The 26335-nt window shown below is 33.2% G+C and overlaps 1 protein-coding gene across 2 annotated transcripts in view; it reads left to right on the top strand.

Moving 5' to 3' along the window:
* LOC130229241 (protein spinster homolog 3) overlaps positions 1–26060 on the top strand; it is a 29246-nt gene extending 3186 nt beyond the window's left edge. Inside the window, exons 2-13 of one of the 2 annotated variants that reach the window (XM_056457938.1) lie at positions 2113–2360; positions 2452–2517; positions 6596–6732; positions 6869–7020; positions 10557–10623; positions 12219–12358; positions 14495–14647; positions 16618–16807; positions 18711–18776; positions 19054–19152; positions 22199–22370; positions 24410–26060. In XM_056457938.1, the coding sequence (XP_056313913.1) occupies positions 2153–2360; positions 2452–2517; positions 6596–6732; positions 6869–7020; positions 10557–10623; positions 12219–12358; positions 14495–14647; positions 16618–16807; positions 18711–18776; positions 19054–19152; positions 22199–22370; positions 24410–24456 (1497 nt within the window). In that variant the 5' untranslated portion in view covers positions 2113–2152 and the 3' untranslated portion in view covers positions 24457–26060. Of the gene's footprint in view, positions 1–2112; positions 2361–2451; positions 2518–6595; positions 6733–6868; positions 7021–10556; positions 10624–12218; positions 12359–14494; positions 14648–16617; positions 16808–18710; positions 18777–19053; positions 19153–22198; positions 22371–24409 lie in introns of those variants that run through there. The other variant, XM_056457940.1, reaches the window with a different exon arrangement.
* Positions 26061–26335: the final 275 nt, after the last annotated feature.

The following is a 26335-nucleotide window of genomic DNA, read 5'->3' as shown; positions in this document are numbered from 1 at the left end:
TGAAGGACCTGGATTCAAACATAACGAAAAGAGCACCATGGAAATTAAAAGAAATATAGAACTCAGTAAATGAGACAAAGACTTAAGCAAAATAAAAAATGAAAATGAAATAAAAAAGAAATTAAATCTCTGACTTGATCAATGGAGTAGAACATAAATGCCAAAATGACAAATCAACGAAAGTTATCACAACATAAGAAAGACGATAAAAAACAATGCACAAAATCTCTGATACTTTTCAAACCAACGTTGGCTATACTACAAAGAACAAAACTGGAAGTGCACAGGAAGACAAAAGGAAAGAACAGAAAGATGAAAATGAGTTTTTAGTGAACTGTATAACAAGCATGTTGTTGCATGTATTTGTTATGTGTAATATCACGCAAGTTCTTGTTTTAATATTTGACGATACCTACCTCCAAATCCCACCCAACCCCTCCACAACTCTTTTATTATTATGTTCAAGTTCTGGTCTATTCTATAAACCCTTGTTCTGTTTAATGCATTTGATCTAATGGGAATAGTCCTAGCACTATTATTGCTCTCTGATTTCTTTGGTTGAGTTTGATTGGTTCTGTTTTCTAAAATTTAGAAAACAGAAGCAATCAAGTTCAACAAAAGAGCAATGATCTAAATTACACTAGAATCTAAATTATCAGGGCCATTCATACCATTCTAGTCTTAGCCATTCACAAGAATCATCTAAAGATTCTAAAGATAAAGTTCTTTGCAAACACTCCTGTTACTAATACGGTCTATTATCTACCCCATCTAAAAATGATCTAAAAAAAAGTCTGGTCCTCTAACAATATCCCTTTGTAGTGTGCATAAAAAAAAAATAAAATAAAATAAAATAAAATAAAATAAAATAAAATAAAATAAAATAAAATAAAATAAAATAAAATAAAATAAAATAAAATAAAATAAAATAAAATAAAATAAAATCTCTCTGGTCCTCTAACAGTATCCCTTTGTAGTGTGTAATAATAAAAATTAAATAAAACAAAATAAAAAAAACAAAAAACTAATAAAATAAAAAAAAAACCAAAAAACAAAATAAAAAAATATAAAAAAAATAAAATAAAAAAATAAAATAAAATAAAACTTAATTTAATTTAATTTAATTTAATTTAATTTAATTTTAATTTAATTTAATTTAATTTAATTTAATTTAATTTAATTTAATTTAATTATTATTTAATTTAATTAATTTATTAATTTCTCCGGTCCTCTACAATACCTCTTTGTAGTGTGCAATAAAACAAAATACGATGAAATTTATACAAATTAAGATCTCTTACACTCATTTTGATTAAATAAAACAAAAATAAAACAAAAAACAAAACAAGATAAAATAAAATAGATTAATCAAATTAAATTAAATAATATTAATTCAAACAAATAAAACAAACAAAAAACAAAACAGGGCAGCACGATGGCGCAGTGGGTATCGCTCCTGCCTCACAACAAGAAGGTCGCTGGTTCGAGCCTCGACTGGGTCAGTTGCTATTTCTGTGTAAAAAATATGCTGGATAAGTTGGTGGTTCATTCCGCTGTGGCGATCCCAGAATAATAAAGGGACTAGCCGAAAAGAAAATGAATGAAAAAAACAAAACAAGATAAAATAAATAAAATATCCCCAGTCCTTTAACAATACCTCTTTGTATTGTGCAATAAAATACAATTTATACAAATTAAGATTTTTTTAACACTCCTTTTGATTACTTTTATTCTCATTTGTAAATCACTTTGGATAAAAGTGTCTGCCAAAATAATAAAAGTAATGTAAATGTTTAACATTTAACTACTTTTAGCTTATCTCACACTTCTCACTATTAAAAACTATTTTAAAAAAGTATTAACCTAAAATTCATGCTTCTTAGTCTCATTTCATTGAACATTGTCTATAGCAGTTACAGCTCTGCTCCAGACTTTTTTCCACATTGTCATGGTAACTTCAATCTAAATAAATTCTCCAGTGCCCAGGAATCACATGAGATCCACGTGAGCTTTATGTCAGAGTTCACTAATCATTCATCAGAGCAAGGGTGCTAAAAATCATGTTTTGCCAATTCAACCATCTGTGTTTACCAGTCATCTCTCTTCTTACAGGAGCAAAAGTTATTCAGAAGCCATAAAGACAGAGGGAATCATGGCCTCGGACCAACACAGACCAAAACCCCGCTTAAGTCTCCGCTCCAGCACAACTATACGTTACGGCTCCATGAGCTCTGAGCATCCGGATGGAGACCCTTCCACCCCACAAACAACCTCCATCTCTCAGAGACGCTCCTACATTGCAGTGGCAGTGCTGTGTTACATCAATCTGCTCAACTATATGGACCGGTACACAATAGCTGGTGAGCACACTGTGCCTAAATCCCACTCAAATGCATGGTTGACTGAATACCTCTGTAAATAGTGATGCATGTGGTTCTGCTTCTGTTCCAGGTGTGCTGCCTAGCATACAGAAGTTCTTCGGCATCTCCGACAGCACATCGGGCCTCCTACAGACAGGTATCAGTATGAGTTCTAGTATATTCCACACTGAAAAAATATTCTTTGGGCTTACTAAATCTTTTTAAGGTAAGTGGTTACAAACTATTTATGTGGGCTGAATTTAAACAAACAAGATAAATTTAGTTAGGATTAACTTAATTTGTTTATTTAAAGGTGCAGTATGTAAGTTTGACACCCAGTGGTTGAACGAGGTATTACATTCCTGAATCAAAACAAACGCAAGCGAAGGTTGCCAGATTGACAAAGCGAGTCTGATGACTGAGCTTAAAGGCTGATTTAAGTCGTGTTCTAAATAAAAGCAACAGCACACCATAGAAGGAATATTTTCCAGATTTAGAGGAGTTTTTGTCCTAACCAACACCTTGAATTGATATAAGCGAAATGGCTTCTATTTCTTGCTTCGATATCTCAGGTACACATTGTGTGCCTTATTTAGTGGTAAATGCTAATAATGTGAGTTTGAATGCCATTTTACATGAAATTTATTGCCTTACTACTGAAAGCAGCAGCAGATAGTTCCTTGAAAATAAAAAAAACATCTGAAATTGAACTTTAGAACTGAGAATAATGCAAGCCAAGTCATTCAGCATGTACATTTAATAATGTTAAAGAGGGTTAATATGTATTAATTAGAGCAGTGGTTCACAAATTTTTTTCACTAAGTACCACCTCAGAAAAAAATTGTCTATCCAAGTACAACCATAACGACTGGTTTTGAAATACAGTAGCGTATAGGCCTAATTAAGCAGCTACAGCTCTGCACAGTTCAAAAACGTGGCAGATTTATTATTATTATGAATATAATTATTGTCAGCCACTTTAAACATTATAAATAGTTTGAACATTAACACAGTACTGTGCATACAGGTAAAAACAGATAAATAAAACGTCAACGTTTAAATTAAAATGTGATTTTAAAATGTGCTTTTAAACAATTTTAAAATGTGCTTTTAAAAGTTAATTATTCAGCGATTCCTCCGCGTACTATTAGAAGAAAGCCTGCGTACCACTAGTGGTACACGTACCACAGTTTGAGAACCACTGAATTAGAGTATAAACCTTACCATTTCGTGAGTGATTGCACTATTCTGTGTATTTAAATTTCTGTCATATTTCGTCTGGTGCAAACAGCCAAATTGCTTATCACTGCAAATCTCATCACGTAGCGTGTTGTTAGGGCACGTGATTATAATGTAACCTGCTCACCTAATGTTTACGTTTGTAATATTTATATTATTTACTAATTAATAACCTCATGTGGAACTCTGAATCTGCGTCTCATTTTGGAGTCTGCTCCTGTCCACTTGAGGTCGCATTTCGGTCATGGATGCATGCTTTGAGAGCCTTTCAGACAGAATGAATGAATGAAATACGCTGTTTTCCACCAGGGCAAACCAGGGTGTTGAAATTGGCTAAACTTGCATTGGGCGGGTTAAAAGATCCAAAACAAAGGCAGCGTTCCAGCAGAGAAAACACATTTTCAAAGCAAAATATCTGACTTCAGCATAATTTTTTTTTGATAATCAAGAATGTTCACTTATCATCCTTAAATATCTGCAAACATATGGTATTTTTATGCTTTAGAAGAGTCAAAAACTTACATACAGCACCTTTAAATTCAGCCCATATAAATTGTTTGCAACCACTTAGCTTAAAAAATTTAGTAAATCTAATTAATCATTTTTTCAGTGTAATGACTTGACAGTAAAAGGGTTATCATTGTAGAATTTTCTTCACTGTGAAAAAACAATGCAAGGTTCCACAAAATTCATCAATATTGTCCCAACAGAAAATTGATTAAGTTAACAAACAAATTTAAGTGGATTGAACATAAAACAATTAAGTTGTCACAAAAAAACAAGAATTGTGCTGTTTAGCTCATTTTCAATAAGTTTGAACAAGCAGCTAAAATATATTATTCTGAGTGTTGGTTAATAGTTTTTTTTATTTTACTGGCTTTGTAAGCAAGACTAGCATTACGCTATACACCAGTAGTTGTTTCAAAAATTGTGCATTTAAATTACGCAATCTGTCATGGAGCTTGCTTTTTTTTATCTAAATCTGATGATGATGAAAGTGGTTTTGCAGTTTCCCGTTTTCTCAGTCTCTATCTGGTCGTTAAACGGCTGGTTGATTACACTGAATACTGACAGTCATTAATGTAATACACAATTTGTTCTATGGATTTGCATAATGCGTACATGAAAGCATGTTACACATCATTAGGTTTTAAGGCCGTTATTGGACACTTGTTGTAGAAAACTTGACAACTAGAAAATATGATACATTACAAATACCATTCAAAGGTATTTGAAAAGCCGTTTTGCTGAAACACATAAAAATCAAACAAAATTTAAACTTTGAACTTTACTGAAAATATTTATGTTAAAAAAGTTTTCATTTAAATTCAATTAAATAAAAAAAATGCAGAGTTTAATGGAAAACTACTTCAACATATCAAAGCTCTTTCTACTTTGCGTAAAGCATTATTTGTGCAATTAAGTAGAAATGCTACTGGACATATTAAATATAAGGGCTTTAGTTTATTTCACTGGACAATAGGGGCCAATAACAGGTGTCAAAAAGATGAAAACCGCAGCTACATAGGTAGGTTTTACCTCTACCTTTACCAGCACATTTTTTTAAAGAGGGCCGCAGCTCTGCAGTTTGCTCCAATCCTAATCAAACACAGCTGATCCAAATAATCAAGGGGTTTAAGACTACTAGTAGAGACAGGCTGCATTTACACTGCGTGGTTCAAGTGACTCAATTCCTCAATTTTTTTCTCCCATGTGGCACAGATCGGATATGGCCCATGTACATGTAAGCAGGAAAAAAATCACATGGATTTCGACTTACTCAAATCAGATTCAGATTCGGATCTGTGCCCTCACGTCTGCAGTGTAAGCAGGTAGATCAGATTTTCACCTGTCAATGCTAGTTGCGCATCCTCAAAAACCAACGCTTTCATTTTGGAACAGACTTCAGCAGAGTCGCAAACCTTAAATACACGAGGACTAAAAAAGCATGTAGCACAAGTATTTAAGTATGTTAACGAGAGAGAGAGAGAGAGAGAGAGAGAGAGAGAGAGAGAGAGAGAGAGAGAGAGAGAGAGAGAGAGAGAGCACAATATCCACCAAGTAACCAATTTAAACTAATATAAAACTATTGCGTACATCACGTGCATAAATCACGCCATGAACTGACATTAAAATGCCTACTTGTTTAAAAACGCCTAGATTAAAAGAATATGGCCAAATGAGAACTTTTCTGTGATAAACTATGGTAAAACAACTTGTCAAAAATATTTTTTTTTAAAAATGATCCCTGCAAACAGATTGAATACAGGAACAGAGAAAAGGGTGCTCTTTTATTATCAGCTGTTGGTCAGCGCCTGCTCTTTTTCCGTGTGGTGTGTAAATGCAGACAATCGGATACGAGTCACTTTTATAAGATGATGTAAGCGGGTCATCAGAAAAATCTGATACAGTTACAAAATCAGAATTGACCATCAAGATCTGCAGTGTAAATGCAGCCTATTAAGCAGGTGTGAGTTAGAGGTATTTGGAGCTAAACTGGGCAGAGCTGCGGCCCTCCAGCAATTGAGTTTGAGACCATTGCTTTACAGCAATGATTAATCAAAAGAGAAACTGACCTGAATGTATGGTGTAATGAAATTTTTTCAATGTAATAAATGCTTATTAAACTGTTTGTCAAAAAATACAAAAAAATGGTTGAAAGTTTCCTATGAATAACTGAATGAATGAATAAATAAATAATTATATAAAAAACAGGCTTATTGTTTTTGAATCAGATTCACTTCTGAAAGGCCATGTGATACTGTAGACTACAGAAAATGTTGTTTTAAGTAAAAATTTTTATAGATTTTTTTTATAAATATGTAAAAATCTATTCATAGAAATCACTTATTTTAAAACTTATATAATACTTCACAGCATTCATTTTGATCTTAATAAGCATAAAATATGTTATTCACAAAAAAAATTCATATTGACACCAAACATTTCAGAAGTAGAGGATCTTTGCCATCAACCCTGTAATAACATATTTACAGTTTTTATCTGCAGCTTTATGTTCTTGGCACCAGTGTTTGGTTACCTTGGAGATCGCTATGATAGGAAGCTTATCATGATCGTTGGGCTGGTTATGTGGATCGTCACAACATTGGGAAGCTCTTTCGTCAAATCATCGGTACAGTACAAAGTCTCACAGCTTTAATAAAGTGTATATGATTTATATTTCACACCTACACGTTGACTATACTGGATTTTTTAATGGAGTAAATTGTTTTTAAGAACACGATTTAAAGTCTTAATTCTCACCACAGCACTTCTGGGTTCTGGTTGCGACAAGGGCTTTGGTCGGGACAGGAGAGGCCAGTTACTCCACCATTGCTCCTACTATCATTGGTGACCTGTTCGCTGGCTCCAAGAGAACTCTTATGATCTCCTTCTTTTACATCTTCATACCAGTCGGAAGGTGAAAGCCTCACTGCAAAATTATATGCAAGAAACTCATTGCTGTTAGCTTCGATAGCCCAATGGTTAGTGTGCTGACATACACTACATGAAAAAGTCTTGTCGTCAATCCCAGTTGTAAGAACAACAAATAATAACTTAATAACATATAATAACTTAATAATAATTAAGATTTTTCTGATGAATCATCTGTAGAACTGCATTCTAATCATCACAAATACTGCACAAGACCTATTAGAATCCGCATGGACCCAAGATTCTCAGAGAAATCAGTCAATTTTGGTGAAGAAAAAATTATGGTTTGGGGTTACATTACGTATGGGTGTGTGCGAGAGATCTGCAGAGTGGATGGCAACATCAAAAACCTGAGGTATCAAGACTGTGCTGCCCATTATATTACAAACCACAGCAGAGGGCAAATTCTTTTGCAGGAAAGCGCTCCTTCTCATACTTCAGCCTCCACATCGAAGTTCCTGAAAGCAAAGAAAGTCAAGGTGCTCCAGGATTGGCCAGCCCAGTCACCAGAAATAAACATTATTGAGCATGTCTGGGGTAAGATGAAGGAGGAGGCGTTAAAGATGAATCCAAACAATCTTGATAAACGTCCTGCAAGAACGCTTTCTTTGCCATTCCAGATGACTTATTAAGTTATGAGTCATTGCAGAGATGTATGGATGCAGTCCTCCAAGCTCATGGGAATCATACACAATATTAATTCTTTTTCCACTGCACCATGACTTTATATTCTATACTGTACATTATTTCTGTTAAGTAACAAAGCTTTTGTCTCAGCAAAGTCAGACCTTACTGTACTAATTAAATAATTAAAATCAAGGCATGATCATATTTTATTTTGGTAAAATAAGCATAATCTAGAGGCCTTTGCCTTTGATATTAGCCACTGCTGATACCAATTGATCAACTAGAAGTCAAGTTATTATTTGTTGTTTCTAAAACTTGCATAGGTGACAAGACTTTTATCAGGTAGTGTATATCACATCTGCTCTCTGGGTGTCCCAGGTTCGAGTCCTGGCTTGTGGACCTTTCCCTATCCCGTCCCTCTATCTCTTTCTCTCTCTCTTTTCCTGTCATCAGAATTTTCTGTCAAATAAAGAAGAAAATTATTCTTAAAAATTAAATAAAAAAATAAAATAAGAAATGCATTGCTATTAGATTCTGAGAGAAGCTGTATAATAATCCTCACACAAATACATTCCACAGCCTGTTTCAGTCCTACAATTTCAGGAATGTTCAGGCATTCTGTGAGTGCAGAAATACAGACTTCTCATTGTTTGTTTTTTTCATTCTGCTTGACTGTGTCTACATGCCTAAATGCATTAAGTTGTGAAGTGCACACAGACTGTCAGACTCTTTCTGTAGGTTTTATTCACATTAGTGTTCAGGCGTGTGCTATTGACCCATGATTCATTCAAAAACACTGATTCATTCGGGAACAAAGTGAGTCATGAGTCAGTCAGTCAAGAATGCGGTCACACTTTATTTTAAGGTACAATTATCACTGTTATACAACATTAACTATGGTTAGCTTCAGTAAACACCTCGTTTGCTACTTATTAATAGTTATAAGGTCATAATGATGTTTGGGTATTGGGTAGGATTAGTAATGCAGAATAAGAGTTTGCACAAAATGTACTTCATACATTCACCAACCACTTTATTAGGTACACGTGTCCAACTGCTCGTTAACGCAAATTTCTAATCAACCAATCACATGGCAGCAACTCATTTAGGCATGTAGACATGATCAAGATGATCCGCGTGACTATTAATACTGAGAATTGGCACTAACAAATTACTAAAAATGCTACTGCTGTGTAGCTCTCCGGGATGCGTAGCAGTTTTTTTCAGTTGTGATTTATTTGAAACTACTTTGTTGAATCTATTTTCGAGAAATGACTATGATATTCTTGAATTGTAGTATACAATTATCATTAAAGCATTCTTGCATTTGGGTTATTGGGTTACAGATGAAAAGGGGATTTTCAAGTAGATAGAACATTAACAGTATAATACAGCATTTTTGTTTCCCCATACATTGTGTCTTGTTTAGTTTTTTTGTTAACAAAAATATTAATTATCATTGTTAACTGTAATTTACAGAAGGACAATTGTTTAAATACAAAAATGTCTTGTCAGTCATATTTAAAAGGCACCTATGGTGAAAAATCTACTTTTCAAGCTGTTTGGACAGACATACGTGTAGGTATAGTGTACAGTATATACTGTCATATTGGGGTGATATAAACACACCCAGTCCTTTTATTTTTAATTTAACAACATAAAAACGGTGGACTAATTGGAGCTGTTTTGAGGTTGACTGCAACTTGGCGTAGGAGTGCGGTCCCCCCGCCAACCGAATTGATTGACAGCTGCGTATTAACTTGTCTCTGTAGTAAAGCGTATAACCATACCAACAAGACAGGACGTCGCAGAGCAACCGGGAATAAATGTCTGTTCAGTTTGCTAGGATCATCAATCATCATCAAATGTGATCAAGAGTGAGTTTTAAAAATACAAGTTTTACAAGCATTTTTGTAATGAATAACAGCGATTTACTTCAGATTTACTTCATCACCACAGCTGCGTGTCAGAACAATTATAAAAGAAGACGCTTCAGTCCCAGTTTGTGGATATTAAATCAGGTAATTTTGTACATTAACATAACAGATCTCCAAACAGCAGTGGATATTAACATGTATCCTGTCACATTTGCGTGCAAAAAGAGTGCGACGTTAAACGCGCATGCTGTCTGTCTGTCTGTGTGTGTGTGTGTGTGTGCGTGAACTTTGTAACGACATTGTGTGTGACTAATCATTGCAACTCAACAACAAATGCATCAAATACTCATTGGTAAAGTTCTTACTGTAGTATTTCTCACAAATGTTACATGAGATCTGCTTCCTTTATGTCTGTCTGTTGTCTGACGCAGCCGACGGAGGAAATTAAGACACACTGACAGGCACATGTAAACGGTGGGCGTGAAGGACTAGCCTTAAAGGCACAGTTCACAAAAACTGCTACCTGATGCTTAGAGCTATAAAATAGAAACTTTTGAATGGTATACTAAATAATCTGATTGGTGTTTTGAGCTGAAACTTTACAGACACATTCTGGAGACATAAACGACTTATATTAAATCTGGAAAAAGGGGTAACCTAGGTGCCCTTTAAAACAAGAACCATTTGACAATATACTAAAAAACTCTATTAAAGGAGCACAAAATACTCAAAGAAAAAAGAAACACAAACATTTTATAATAGAATATAATTTAACATGATCATTTATGTTATATTTTTCATAATATTTAATAATAAGTACAGATCAGAATTTGCATGTTGTCTCATTTTTACATATGTTTATGTGTGTGTTATCCTGTATAGCAACAGATCGATATTTTACTAATATTTGGCCTTTTAGCAATTTCTTTTCTAACAAATTTTATCTTTATCTTATCTTTGGGCCATGTTGACAAAAACCTTTGTTAAATCTTTATTTTTTTATCATTCTTTCTTGCAGTGGTCTTGGATACATTGTTGGGGCAACTATAGCTAATGCAACAGGAGACTGGCGTTGGGCTCTGAGGGTAAGAGAATATATGTGAAATTATTTTAAAGGGCATCTATGATGAAAATCAACTTTTGTAAGCTGTTTGGACAGGACTGTGTGTAGGTTTAGTGTCACAATTACCAGCGATCTAATCCTTGCAGATCGCTGGTATGAATGCGGATTGCCGGAGAACTACACACACACCACACTAAAAAACTACTTATCCAGCCATGCTTTGCCCCTGTGTTGACTGTTGCTTGCCTGACCATTCTCCTAATAAACCTGCATTTGGATCCACACTACTTTGTCAGCATCCTCTCATATAACATATACTGTCATATTGAAGTGATAGAAAAACAATAAGTCTCTTTTTTAAAATTTCTTGACATTAAAATAGGATCTAAATCTCAGTGATTTTAAGGCCCACCGCAATGTGACATAGGAGTGTAGTTTTCCCCACCGCCGAATTGATTGATGTGTGCCATGTTTCTATAATAACATGTATACACATGTGCAAAGTACTATTTTGCAAAGAAACTGGGATTAAAAAATCTCTTCCAACTCTCAGTGATTTTTATAAGTTTTATAAGTTTAAAACGTTATTTTAAAACAGAGCATGTTTGTAATAAAGACAATAAAATTGCTATATAATTCTTAACCGCTATAATCACCACGGCCGAATGGTGTCAGTAAACGTTAATATGTGTGTCTGTGTGTGTGTACTGCAAATGACATTTGTGTGTGACTCATCATTTCCGAAAGGTTTGAATAAACTTCACCACAAATACATCAAATAAACTTACTTGGTATTTGACTAATGAGCTGTATTTCAGCTTCATCTGAGTCTGTCTCTATCACTGACTGCCGTTTATCTGATGTAAAGCAGAAAAGCAGACATGAACATGGGAACGTTGGGTGAGGAGAAGCAGCTCACTTGGATTTAAAGCCACAGGTTACAAAAACAGCTACACTGTACTCAAGCCAAGCAAAATTAGCACATTCTGGAGGCTATAATAAGTGATTTGATGCGTATTTTGAGCTGAAACTTTACAGACAAATTCTGGAGACACCAAAGGCTTATCTTACATCTTGTAAAAGGGGTAAAATAGCTGCTCTTTAAATAAACATATATTGAAAGTGACAATAATACTCAAGCACCTACAGCTTTAGTGATTAAGACTCAATTAGTTAATCTTGTAATAAAGTGGTATCCAAAAATATAGAATAAAAATGCTTGAACAAAGCTATTGCTCAGTATTGGATTAGATTTATTAGGTTTAATTGAATTTCCTCTAACTTCTACTGCATACCTGCATTCCATTCAAGCAAAAAAAAAAAAAAAATGGAAAAAGTTAACTTTGATGTGGAGCTATTTATATTCTGTTCTCAGTAAAATTGGTCTTTTAATAGAAGTCCTTAGCAGTCCCAAACAGAAACAAAAAATAAAACAAAATTAAGCTTAAGGGCTTGAGTTAAAAAGTTACTTCATCCAAAGTTTACGATGCTACAAATCTTTGCTTCATTAAAGTGCATTGTGCAACATGTAGCAGCTTTTTAATGATCAATATAATCAAGAAACAAATCTTCTACGCCTATATAAGAAAGCTAAGCTGTATTTGTTTTTTAATGTAGGTCAGTCCTGCTCTTGGAGGATTTGGTTTGCTGCTTCTGGTGTTTCTTATACCCAATCCTCCTCGTGGAGCCTCAGACAATGGAGGAGCAAACATGGAAACCACTTCATACACTGAAGACATCAAATACCTCTTGAAAAAGTGAGTATAGACTCTCGTCATGTGCACATCATTCAATCCACCATGTGCTTAGAACACTTTTCAAGGTGTTTGTTCGTTTGTCATGAGCTCAGGTTATATACAATATCCTCTAGGACAGTGGTCAAGGGGCTCAGGGTGACAAATTACTTGAAGGGATACTTACAATGTTGTTCCAAATCCATAAGAAATAAACACATGAAGAAAAATATTTACAACTAAATCTGAGATTTTTGTGCCCCCATAAAAGCATATTCACTTCAGAATCATTGTATTATGTGTAATACATACTGTAGTAATAAACACACATGAACTGAATGGGTTAATCCAGTTCTTCAAGACGGAAAATGCTTCTTATGATTCACACATTTAATTTAGGCTTTTATTCAAATATAAATATTGATATTTTTATATCATTTGAGTAAAAAAAGACTTCAGTGGAAGGACATAAATCTGTTAGATTGCATTAGAAATATCTTAACTTGCGTTATGTATTTTTTAAGATGTAAAACAAAAAACACAGGTTAAATTTATTAAAAGAGGTTTCATTTAATAAAACATGACTTTTTGAGTTTATTTGATTATTACTTCAACATATCAAATCTAATTTGTGTAAAAACTTTGTGAATTTGGCCAATTTACCAGATATATTACAGGGCATATCTAATAAATATAGCTTCTTCAGTCAAGTTTGGTGAAGGGAAAATCATGGTTTGGGGTTACATTCAGTATGGGGGTGTGCAAGAGATCTACAGAGTGGATGGCAACATCACCAGCCTGAGGTATCAAGACATTTGTGCTGCCCATTACATTACAAACCACTGGAGAGGGTTTCTTCAGCAGGAAAGCGCTCCTTCTCATACTTCAGCCTCCACATCAAAGTTTCTGAAAGCAAAGAAGGTCAAAGTGCTCCAGGATTGGCCAGCCCAGTCACCAGATATGTACATTATTGAGCATGTCTGGGTTAAGATGGAGGAGGAGGCCTTGAAGATGAATCCAAACAATCTTGATGAACTCTGCAAGAACTCTGCAAGTCCTGCAAGAACACTTTCTTTGCCATTCCAGATGACTTTATTAATAAGTTATTTGAGTCATTGCAGAGATGTATGGATGCAGTCCTCCAAGCTCATGGGAGTCATACACAATATTAATTCTTTTCCACTGCACCATGACTTTATATTCTATACTGTACATTATTTCTGTTAAGTAACAGGACTTTTTTCTAAGTTAGACCTTACTAATTAAATACTTAAAAATCAAAGCATGATCATATTTAATTTTGTTAAAATAAGTATAATCTAGAGGCCTTTGCCTTTCATATTAGCCACTGCCGATACCAAATGATCAACTAGAAGTCCAGTTATTATTTGCTGTTCCTAAAACTTGGATAGGCGACAAGACAAGAAGTGTATTTTATTGGACAATAGGTGATCAGTAGAGGTCAAAAAGATGGTTTTACCTTCACAATAAAACATATTGTTTTACAGGTGTTTTCTATTTATTTATATGTTTGAATTAATACTGCAGGACCTTGATCTGTGACCTGACAATGTTAGAATGTTTATCTCTGCAGTTGAACATATTGACTTTTATTGATGTTTGTAGTTTGAAACAATATATTGTAGAGGAAAACACTGAAATAAATCCATTAAATAACAGAAAAAGTATTTATTACCTGCTTTTTATTGATCTCAATTTTAAAAAACTTAAACTTACAATTGATTTAGTCCAAGGTCACATATATCTTTTAAAACTACAAAAATGTCACTTTTTACACTTAACAACATAGAAACATTCACTGTAAAAAATCTATGAACAATTTGACAGCATGTTTTTAATTCATTGTAACTTATTAAACGAAGTTAATCATGTACTAATTTAATTTTATAAGTTACGCGAGCTGTTTTTAAGTCAGTGTAGCATAATATAAGTTCAATGGACTCATAAGGATAATTTGATTTAGCTTAAATATTTATGGCAACCATGATTTTTTTTACAGTGTTGAAGCTCAAATAAACAGAAAACTCTGTTGAACCATTATCTCTGGGCAGCTTAATTATCAAATATTTTTTACAGTCCTATTAGTTCAGTTAATTTCTACATCGGTTTGATGCTTTTTACTGTGTCTCCCTCTTCTAGCCGGAGTTTCGTCTGGTCTTCTCTCGGCGTTACGGCCATGGCTTTTGTCACCGGGGCTCTGGCTTTCTGGACGCCCACCTTTCTGTCTCGTGCACAGGTCACACAGGGTCTCAGACAACCCTGCAAAGAAGAGCCCTGTGACTCTGTGGACAGGTACAGCCTTTTGGCTTCATATAACAGATCTGAGAGGAAACCAATGAGGTTGACAGTTGACTGAAAGATAAGCCAGAGATTAGTTGAGTAGCTGTGGCTTCCTCTGTGATACTGCGTAATCCTTGACTAGATACACTTTTGCTGTTTTCTGCAGCTTTTTTTGCTCTTGCAGTCCATGAATGGATCTAATCCGTTTTTCGGCCATAGACAAGTGCCAATATTTAATAATATTTATGCATGGTATTGTTATTGTTGGCATATTAAATTAGCATAATTATTTATTTATTAATAAAAAAATTATTAATTAATTAATTCAATTTAAATAATTAATTCAATATAATAATTAATTAATTAATTAAATATTTCTAAAATATATATTCATATTGTTATGTTGTAAAGCTTGAACACTTAGCATTTTTACATCTTCATCTAGCCTACGACACGAGATATTGAATCCATTTTTTTTATTGTTTAATGTTCGTTAAGATTTACAGTGAGGCCGCATTTGTTAAAATGAGCTATTTAAAGTAAAATAATATTTGTAAAACATTATTAATCTCAGGTGATAATAATTTTTTGGTTGATGTTTATTAACTTGTTAATTAAATTTAAACATTGATTTATTTAATAGAAATAAAAATAAATAAAGATAAGTTTTTTTTTTCCAACTAACAATTGTAGCTATTTCTCACTGTTTATGATAGTTAATGCCTTAACTAACACTTATCAAAAAGACCTTACTATTGTAATGAATCCAAGTGCAGTTTATTAAGAAAATCGTCAGGCTGGCAAAGGTCAAAGCAGGGACAGACAGGAGCATGCAGTTAATCCAAAGCGCAGGCAGAAAAACAGGCGAATGGTCGGGACAGGCGGCAAAACAACATAAACTATAAACAAAGCAAATGTCAAAAAGACAAAAAAAAATGCTTCATAATGCTCGTAATGTGTGTGAATGCTATGTCTTTATAGTCCTAGTAAGCAGTCCCTCATGAGCTCCCAGCTGTGTGTGTGTAATCAGGGGGAATCAGAAACTGGTGTGTGAATGGAAAGACTTCTGGGAGGTGTATTTCATATAGTGGCAGATGTGTAGTTCTCCAGCGATCTGCACAAGCTAGATTGCTGGTGATTGTGACAACTATAAAGTGTTAGCTATTGTACTTTATAATCTTTTTGTAATTTTATTTGTAGAAAACATTTGTTTACTCTGAACATTATTATTTTCAGTTAAAAATGTAAAGTCAAAAATAACATTTTCTGGAGGGCTTATATATTTGCCTTCACATGTAAGTATGATAAAGTAATGTAGTGAATAAAGAAATAAATCTAAAATGCTTTTTAGGTTATAATAGCTGTTACCTCTAATAATACCTGGAAACCTTTTTTGTGTTGTTACAATACATTATATAGTGAAAAGAGCAGAAATTATTGCAACAAAAAAGGGTAACACTAGTTTAGGTCGCAATTCACACTATTATGTGTGAATTGCGACCTAAACTAATGTTACCCTTTTTTGTTGCAATAATTTCTGCTCTTTTCACTATATAATGTACTTAATAATAGGCTTACTGTGATGTGAGCCTATTATTAAGTTATTCATATTATTAAGTTATTAACTGTTCATTAGTAGTTATAAAGTATGATATTATTCTGCTTCCCTACTTAAAACCTAAACCCAACTTCTTCCTTACTATTAATTAACAGCTAATTAGTCATTTATTAAGCTAGTAGTGCTAGGTAATGGTTTGTTAATACCGTGATATTAAATCTAAAATAAAATGTTACCAAAAAATGTGATACAGTCATATACCTACCATTTGTCCCTCCAAACTGAGTTGATCTTCTTACAGAGAGAGCATTGTTCACTTTTTCTAGTCCGACTGGTCTGGTAGGGCCTGTGAGGAACAAAACACAGAGAAGTGAGGCTGAAATTGAATAACATCACATTGTATATTTTTTCTTTCATGTGTAAGCTACATTTTTGGAGCAATCACAGTGGTGACGGGAGTTGTTGGAGTGTTTCTGGGCACCTGCATATCCAAGAAGCTGAGAGACCGTGTGCCGAACGCAGACCCGCTCATCTGTGCTGTAGGAATGCTCAGCTCCTCACCCTGCTTCTTCATTGCTATAGTCCTGGCCTCCACCAGCATCCCGGCCACTTATGTAAGAACAGTTTAGCTATGCTGCTGGATTATTCTGTGACATTCAGTATTTCTGTTGATATTAAGAGAGTAGTTCACCAAAAAAGAAACTTGTTTTTTTTTTTCTTGCGCAGTCACTGAGCTCAATAACAGTTTTAGACTCCAGTGACTGTACAAAAATATGACTAAATATCATCTTTTCTGTAGAAAGTGATTTATTACATAACATAATTGTATTTTTTTGGTAAACTATTCATTTACAGATATAGATTATTTTGAACTAACACAATTGGGTTTTCGATGTTTTCAAAGGCATGGGCATCTATATAGTTTGTTGTTTATAAAGAATTCATACTTTAAAATAAATATTATATATAGGTATAAAATATTATTTAGACAATATTTAGTTTATTGTAGTTGACATTATTACATTTATTTTACTCAATATTTTTACATAATTGCTTACATATTTTAACAAACTGTAATAATTCATTTTTATCTAATTGAATTCACTTGTGGGTTTCCTCCGGGTGCTCCGGTTTCCCTCACATTCGAAAGACATGCGCTATAGGTGAATTGGATTCACTAAATTGGCTGTAGTGTATGTGTGTGAAAGAGTGTATATGGGTGTTTCCCAGTATTGCGGCTGCAAGGGCATCTGCTGTTTAAAACATGTGCTGGATAAGTTATCGGTTTATTCTGCTGTGGCGATCCCTGATTAATAAAGGGACTAAGCCAAAAAGAAAATGAATGAATGATTTTATTTGTGTATTTAGTTTGTCTAATAAAATTATATAATAATATTCTTAAAATGATATCCTTAATATAATTGTATGATCTTATTATTATTCATTAAATTATTTATTAATTATTCTTAATTTCTATTTTACAAAACTGGTAATTATTGGCTTATGTGATTTTATTTTACTGCTATGGACATCAGTTTGCATGGTTTGCAACATTTTTCAAATATTTAAATGGTAAATATTTGAGAAATGTTGCAAACCGGTAGCCACTGACGTCCATAGCAGTAGCAGTCTATTTGCAAAAAAGAGTAGTGTTTTCTTTAAAAGGATACTTTACACTATCCTTTTAAAGAAAACACACCACTTTTTTGCAAATAGGCTTATTTTGCAAGTTACCTAGAGCTAAAAGGTTGAGTTTTGCTATTTTTGAATCCATTCGGCCGATCTCAAATTGGACCATTTCAATAGCATCTCGCTACATTAAAGAGAAAGTTTTAAATAATTTTACTATTTAAAGCTTGACTGTTTTGAAATGATATCATGTACTTACACTATAAAAAATGCTGGGCTCCACACAATCAATTTGGGTTGGGACAACATGAAGGAATTAAGTTAACTTATCAGTTTTTACAAATTTAAGTGGATTTAACATAAAACAATTAATTTGTCCCAAAAACTCAAAATAAATGTGTTGTTTCAGTTCATTTTAAACAAGTAGACTGAACAAACAGCAAACATCATTTATTTGAGTGTACACCATATAAATTTCCCTGATTATTACACAAAAATGAGAGTATAGTTTCTAGCAATAACTAAAAAAACTTTTAATATTCCATTTGTCTAACTACGTAATGTAACAACAGAAGAGTCAAACTTTGTACCAACAGACGAATCAAACTTTAAAAAGGAAAGTTAACTAAACTCTTTGGTCATTTGTGAGCAAGATGCTAATTGTTTAATCTGATGCAATGATTTATGCTAAGCCAAGATAAGGTAAAACTAGTACTCCCGCCATACCAGCAGAAAATGGTAAAACTCAATCGTTTTTAGTTGTAAAACGAGTTTATTTCCAAAAAAAAGTGGAGTGTTTCTTTAACACAGATTATTTTCTGCGATAACAGAATATGACCACAAGGGTGCACTGTTTGCTCTACAGATACAATGTCTTTTTTTATACAGACATTCATTGCTATTGGAGAGACTCTGCTGTCGCTCAACTGGGCTATTCTGGCAGACATTCTTCTGGTGAGAGGTCTATACGTCACAATATAATAAAATGAAATAAAGACATAAATGTAACACACACTCTTTTCATTTAGTGTAGCAACCTGCTAATTTAATAAAAATAAATAAAGCTAACGGTATGAATGTAAAATACCATTATGGTTAAATGTAGAAACGTGGAGAACACTGATGTACTGTTGAATTAATTGTTCTATATTTCCCCTTGTTGTGATTATTAGATTACAATTGTAGAAGAATGGTTGGAATTTAAAGCATCTTTCTGAACTTTTTCTTGTAGTATGTAGTCGTGCCTAATAGAAGAGCGACAGCAGAGGCCTTGCAAATTATGGTCTGTCATCTTCTTGGAGATGCAGGAAGTCCATACCTTATTGGTGCGGTAAGAATTTTATAATCCACAATACACTTAAAACAGCATTGCGGTCAAAGGCTGCCACTGTCCAGAAGTACTGTGACACTCCTGGATACAAAACTACACCTTTAGAAATAGCAGTTGTATTGGTGTAATTATGTTGTGTTTTACAGTTTAATTTAAGGCAATGCAGTGTGAAAAAAACATACTTCCCCGGTTATCTGATTAGGTAGTGAATTGCAAACATTATCTATACACTGAAAAAAATGATTTCTGAAAAATTGTTACAAACTATTTATATGGGTTGAGTTTAAACACACAAATTTAATTTAGTAACTTTATTTGTTTGTTTAAATTCAGCTCAGGGCGTCATGGTGGCGCAGTGGATAGCACGATCGCCTCAAAGCAAGAAGGTCGCTGGTTCAATCCCCGGCTATGTCAGTTGACATTTCTGTTTGGAGTCCGGTTTCCCCCACAAGTCCAAAGACATGCACTATAGGTGAATTGAATAAGCTAAATTGTCCGTAGTGTATGTGTGAATGGAAGTGAATGGGTGTTTCCCAGTGTTGGGTTGCAGCTGGAAGGGCATCTGCTGTGTGAAACATTTGCTGGATAAGTTGGCAGTTCAGGGCGACGCAGTGGTGCAGTAGGTAGTGCTGTCGCCTCACAGCAAGATGGTCACTGGTTCCAGCCTGGGCTGGGTCAGTTGGCATTTCTGTGTGGAGTTTGCATGTTCTCCCTGCGTTTGCGTGGGTTTTCTCCGGGTCCTTCGGTTTCCCCCACAGTCCAAAGACATGCGGTACAGGTGAATTGGGTAGGCTAAATTGTCCGTAGTGTATGTGTGTGTGAATAAGTGTGTATGTGTTTCCCAGTGATGGGTTGCTGCTGGAAGGGCATCCGCTGCATAAAACAAATCCTGGAAAACTTGGCGGATCATTCTGCTGTGGCGACCCCTGATTAATAAAGGGACTAAGCCAAAAAGAAAATGAATGAATGAATGAATGAATGAAAAGTTGGCAGTTCATTCCGCAGTGGCGACCCCAGATTAATAAAGGGACTAAGCCGAAAAAAATGTATCAATGAAATTTTGCTCAAATAAATAGTTTACAAACACTTGTCTTAAAAAATTATCAAATCAAAGAAATCATATTTGAATATTTTTTTCAGTGTATTACAGTTTTCCCACTTGTTGTTTAAATATGCTAATGAGGCATTGTTTCATTAAATGTGAACTAATATGGATACTAATATTTCTAGCACAAAAAAAATGTATCATTGGATCAAAGATTCTTATTTGTTGTTGGCATATTAGAGTCAAATGTTTTTAGATTTTGTGCATCTCATTTATCACTTCATAATTCAGAAAATACATATGTTTTTGCAACTTTTAGACTGTAGATCTGTATAATCAGGCAAATTATGTACTCTTGCATAACCCTCAGCCAGTATAAACCTTCTGAATACAGATATGAATAAAACTGGGCAGGTAAATCGGAAATTTATGGCTCAATACAAGAGCAAAAAATCATTTTGAGAAAACAAATTTAAAAAACGCATTAAAGACAGAAAAAAGATAACACTTAAAAGTAAAATTTTATAGTCCCAAAATCTCAAAATTGGGAAGTGCATGAAAAAAATGACAAAGAAATGGTCAAGTTTTCAAAATGACAAATTATTATATTAATTATATAATTTATGATGTATATTATACATAATATATAATGTATAATTATAAATGCAAAGATTACAAATTATAATTGAAATCTACAAACACTATTACTCTACTTAATTGACAAATAATTGAAATCTTCAAACACAAATCTCGTCTCGTCTCGTCTGGCTTGTATTTGGATTTGAATTTATTTATTTAACAGAGTCATGAACAAAATTATATTAACCTCAAAAAGGAAAGGTTATAAATAAATAAAAAATAAAATAAAATTGCACATTACAGACACATACAGACACAATCACATACAGACAAATCAAACACATCACTCAGTCTGTACAAATTTGATTTGACAAATACCTGGTCAGGCATGAAAACATCTTGTAGTTGGTCCATGTGATTAATTCTGTTGAAAGAGTAGTACATAGTCTTCTGGCTTTATATGAAAAAGAGGATTGGCCAAATGATGTTTTACGCCTAGGCACAATACACTGGCAATACTCTTACCATGAAGCGTGTTGTTCGAGATATTTTCTCTGATGTAAGAGTTAAACATTTTCTTAACGAAGGAGCAGAAAGATTATGAATAAGTTTAAAAACAAAAAACAAATGTTGGCATATTTAATAATATTATCAAAACGCTCAAAAGGCTACGTTTTTTTTTTAAATATTCCAGTGATGGTACAACCAAGTTTTTTTTTTTATATCATGGATTTTAAGTGATCTCTTGTATAATGATTCCACACTGAAACAACACTATTTCATTGGGACAACTTATTTTTTTTATGTTCAATCCACACAAATTTGTTAAAAGTGTTAAGTTAACTTAATCAATTTGTGTTGTGACAACATGAATTAATTGTGTGGAACCCTGCATTTTTTACACTGAAAAAAAGTGTTGCATGCAAAAATGTTGCAAACAATTTATTTGTGTTGAATTTAAACAAACAACTTAAATTTAATAGTCTTCAACTTAATTTGTTTGTTTAAATTCATCCAAAATAAATTGTTTACAGCCACTTAACGTTAAAAAAATTGAGTAAATCCAAGGAAACAACTTTGAATAATTTTTTTCAGTGTACAATGCAGGGGTGTTAGAGATGTTTTACATGCCTGGGACCAGCTTGTTATACAATATAAAAAATGTGCAACAATCATAGTGTTTAAACACATACTAGTGGCATCATAAGTCAAGGTATCTCTTATATGTATAAAATTTCTAAGATTGAATCTCAAGGTAGTAGCAAGTTTTTTTATATGATTTTTACATATGATCTTGACAAAAAGAGACAAAAGAAATGCTTTACAGCCTAAAATCTCACAATGGAAAGAACTGTGTTTTTGCCTGGATAATGTCTTGCCTTAAAAGACTAAAGACTGTAATCTTCTATGTGCTCTCTTCAGATCTCAGATTCTCTGAGTAAGTATAATACCACCGATCCCAGCTGGGATTTCCGCAGATTGGAGTATAGTGTTCTGCTGTGCCCCTTCATTGGGGTCCTGGGAGGCCTGTTTTTCCTCATGACCTCTCTGTATATCAAAGAGGACCGGAAAGCAGCAGAATTGCTGACTTCAGGTAATAACAGCCCATCACAATGACAGACTGGCTTTATACTGGTGTCTCCTGATGATGCTTATTTGTTCTCAGATGTATTCTACTTGCTTTTATGTATTTCTGTATGTAAATGAATGTAAATGTAAAGCACTTAATGAATGCAAAACAAAACTCCAGTAGCAGGTTTATTTGAAAAACTAAACAGTAAAAGGATGTACATTTTAATTTAAATTAGCATTCCAAATAGCGGAACAAAAGTTGGTATCCTTTAAATCAGTCAAAAAGGGAATTAAAAGTTGGCTTAAATGTGAAATTACTGTAATTGTTTACAAAAGTTGTCAAGCTTTGCTGCTGGCATTGTGCTTTTGTTCTAAACACACCACAATCACATTAGCTAACACACTTGACGGTGATAATATCATCTCCTGGCTAGTAACAAAGTATAAAAAATTACACTGTGGCATAACACAGAGTTTTACACAGGGTTCAAAGTTGAGTTTAGGACAAAAGCTCTCTTGTTCTTCTAGATTTTTTCCACTGAAGGCAAGTTTATGAACAGAGCAGGATCATATGTGCACATATAAAATAAAAATGAAATATTTTAGAACATTTTTATTTTTATTAATGTAAACTTACAAACTCCACACTTAAAAAAGTAGTATAAATAAACACTTAACAAGACGACAGGAAATAATAGAGAAAATCTTACAAATTCCAAACTTATTAGATAACTGTACAGTTATGTACAGTACAAGTAATATAAAACTTTCATTGTTTGAATTTTATAATATTGTTTTTAATGACAGCAGCTCTTAAAGGGATAGTTCAGCCAGCAATGAAAATGTCTCACCAATTAATTACACTCAAGTGGTTCCAAAAACTTTTTGAACACAAAAGAAGAGATTTTAAAGAATGTTGGAAATCTGTAACCATTGGCGTCCATAGTAGGAAAAACAAATACTATAGAAGTCGGTGGTTACAGGTTGCCAACACTCTTCAAAATATCTTCCTTTTTTCAGAAGAAAGCAACTCAAACAGGTTTTAAACAAGTGGAGGGAGAATAACTGTCCCTTTAAGACCTTTATTTATTAACAGAAGCAAAATATGATTATTTCAGATTTTGAAGAAATGATCTGCTGGTTTCTTGCATACAGTGCATAATTAAGTACACCTCATTTTGAAAATGAATGTTGTATCCATTTCTCAGTGAATATAGGCAATGTATTTTGGTGCATTTAAACAAAACAGATTTTCTAAACAGATATATTTATTAAAATAATATTTTAATCACCAAACATATTTAGAAATTAAAAGATAGCACAATTAAATTCAAGCAAAATATTGCAAAAAATAAAAATAAAATTACAACCTACAAAATTTCAACTAAATTTTCATATTTTTTGCTTCTCTTGATTTTTTTTCCCTTCTTTTTAAAATTTTTTTATTTAATCTTTTTCTATAACATATACATTTGTGTGCACTAGTTTTTGGACCATTGTCGTAAGTTATTTTGTTAGATTAGCTCCAGAATTGGCTTCAGTAGTGACTAATCTAATGTATATGCACAAATATAATATTGTATAGCTTCCTATTAAAAATATGAATTTAAAAGATAGATTTGTGAGGGATCTACTTACTGTATATATGCTCTTTTTGTATTCATCAACATTTTTGATATATTGAGGGCCAAAAGCTAATAATATCACAGCAAAGACACACATTTTTAAAATATAAAAAGGCTGCCAACAATGCAAGCTCTAATTTTGGTACATAGGTACATAAATACAATCAAGCCTGAAATGAATCCTAACCCTGGCAAATTCCAACAGAGTTATTGTTCAAATGTAAATAAAAGCCGAGAAATATGTATTTTCCACACATTGATGCCTCTTCACATCATTGTTTTATATTTTGTGAGAAGCCTGTGCCATTTCCAGTCAAACAGAAATTTACTGATTAAATAAAAATAACTTTAAGTCAAAATTTTCAGGGGTTTAAATAATTTCTGGTTTGACTGTACATTTGAATAATTTCTTTGCTTCCTGTGTTCTCCAATACAGGACAGGCTCCTGTACCAGAAATAACCACAGTCTCGGAGTCAGTCTGACCATGAAAACAACAACCCTGAGACCTTGAATAATCTTTGATACATCAAGCAGACACATGTGAATACATATGGATACATGGACAATGAGAATTAAGGCTTCAGAAACATTGTAACAATAAAAGTAACATGTAAAAGTTTACATGGCAAAGCACTTAGCATCTTACTGAGACAAAAACACATTAGCTTCGTTTGTTACACATTTTAAGGCAAGATAATGCAGGTTAATGGGGTATAAATATTAACTAATAATTATCACCATACTTTGATAGCACGTTTTCAAAAATGTGTATTTAATATGCAATTGAAGCATTAATCAAATAAATAGGTGCTAATTTGCCTACAATTGAAGCACAAAATTCTGAACATTGAGTGAAGTCAGATTCAAGGTGTTTTTACTCAGCAGAATCAAAGGTTTTTACAGAGGGGATTTTGGCAATCTCTTTTTATCACTCCATTATCCTAAAGAAAAAGCCAGAACACACTTATTATTGTTAAATTAAACGTTGTATATATTCAAACAAATTATGTTTGAACATATGCCTGTATTGTTGTTAAATAAAAAGTTATGTATAATCAAGCAAATTATGTAAAAGCGTATGACAACCTCTGTAAAAAACAAACAAAAAAAAAAAAACCTTCAGAATATATTGTGGATATGAATAAAACTGTGAAATTTGGACTATTATAAGTGGTACTGTGCGACAAATGAAACACTTAAAAGTGTATTTTGGGTGTTTTCTTTACATTATTTTGAAGTAAATAAATATATTAAAAGCCTCAAAATGAAAAGGTTCTAGAAAAATTTCAAATAAAAAAGTGTTTTAGCCTGCAGTGTCTCGTCTTAGCATTTCTACTAGTCATGTCTCACACTTCGAGTGTGTGGTAACACTTTACAATAAGGTTATATTATTTATTAATAGTTAATACATTTACTAACAGGAACAAAGAATGAACAATACATTTATTACAATAGTTGTTCATGTTAGTAAATATTAGTTAATGGAAATAAGGTTGTTCATGATAACTCACGGTGCATTAGCTAATGTTAGCAAGCATGCATTTGGACTATCGTTGATTAATAATTGCTGTTTAAGTATTGTTCGTAATTAATTCATGTAAGTAAATAACATCAATTACATAAACCTAATTGTAAAGTGTGACTAAGTATGTTTATAATTGATTACTGTGATTGTCTTGCTTGCGTATTTTTCGTTTGGGAAAATAGACTGCTTGCCTTACATTTTTAGATGCATTTATATAATTTCTTTTACCCATTTACGATATTCAAGAAGGTGTCGTACCAAGCTCAGCATGTTCTTGTCATTGTGAGCACTCGTCCTGCTTTTTCCGCCTCTCCGCAGCTGTGTGTGCTACTAATGAGAGCCTCAGGGGAACAAGGGGAGAGAACGTCCCCTCCTGGACCAAACCTGAAAGCTTGAAATACTGTATCTACTAAATCCGTCCTCCACTGTACAGACTGGGAATGTGTAGCAAGTGAATAGACTTTTTAAAGTGCCATTGTTTTTTATTGTACTGTTTATTTTATTGTAATTTTGTCATCTTTTTTTTTACCAAAACATTGTTGAAATAAACGTATAAGCTTTCATTTTAACTGCTTTAAATGTCTAAAAATGATTTGTCCATACAGTAATCCTATCATACCTTTATGCAACGCTAGGTGGCAGAATATACTCAGGTTTAAACCATCAGCGCTCGGTGACTCTAAAACATTCATGAGCTAAACATATGGAGTATTACTAAACCATATCAAGAATCGTTTATAACAGACAGGGAAGTGTCAAATATAGTTATAAAACATGGATATATATATATATATATATATATATATATATATATATATATATATATATATATATAT

Source organism: Danio aesculapii, chromosome 5 (genome assembly GCF_903798145.1).
Source record: "Danio aesculapii chromosome 5, fDanAes4.1, whole genome shotgun sequence".
Lineage (NCBI taxonomy): Eukaryota > Metazoa > Chordata > Actinopteri > Cypriniformes > Danionidae > Danio > Danio aesculapii.
The sequence above is the reverse complement of the archived record's forward strand: the minus strand, read 5'-3'. Positions and strand labels throughout refer to the sequence as shown.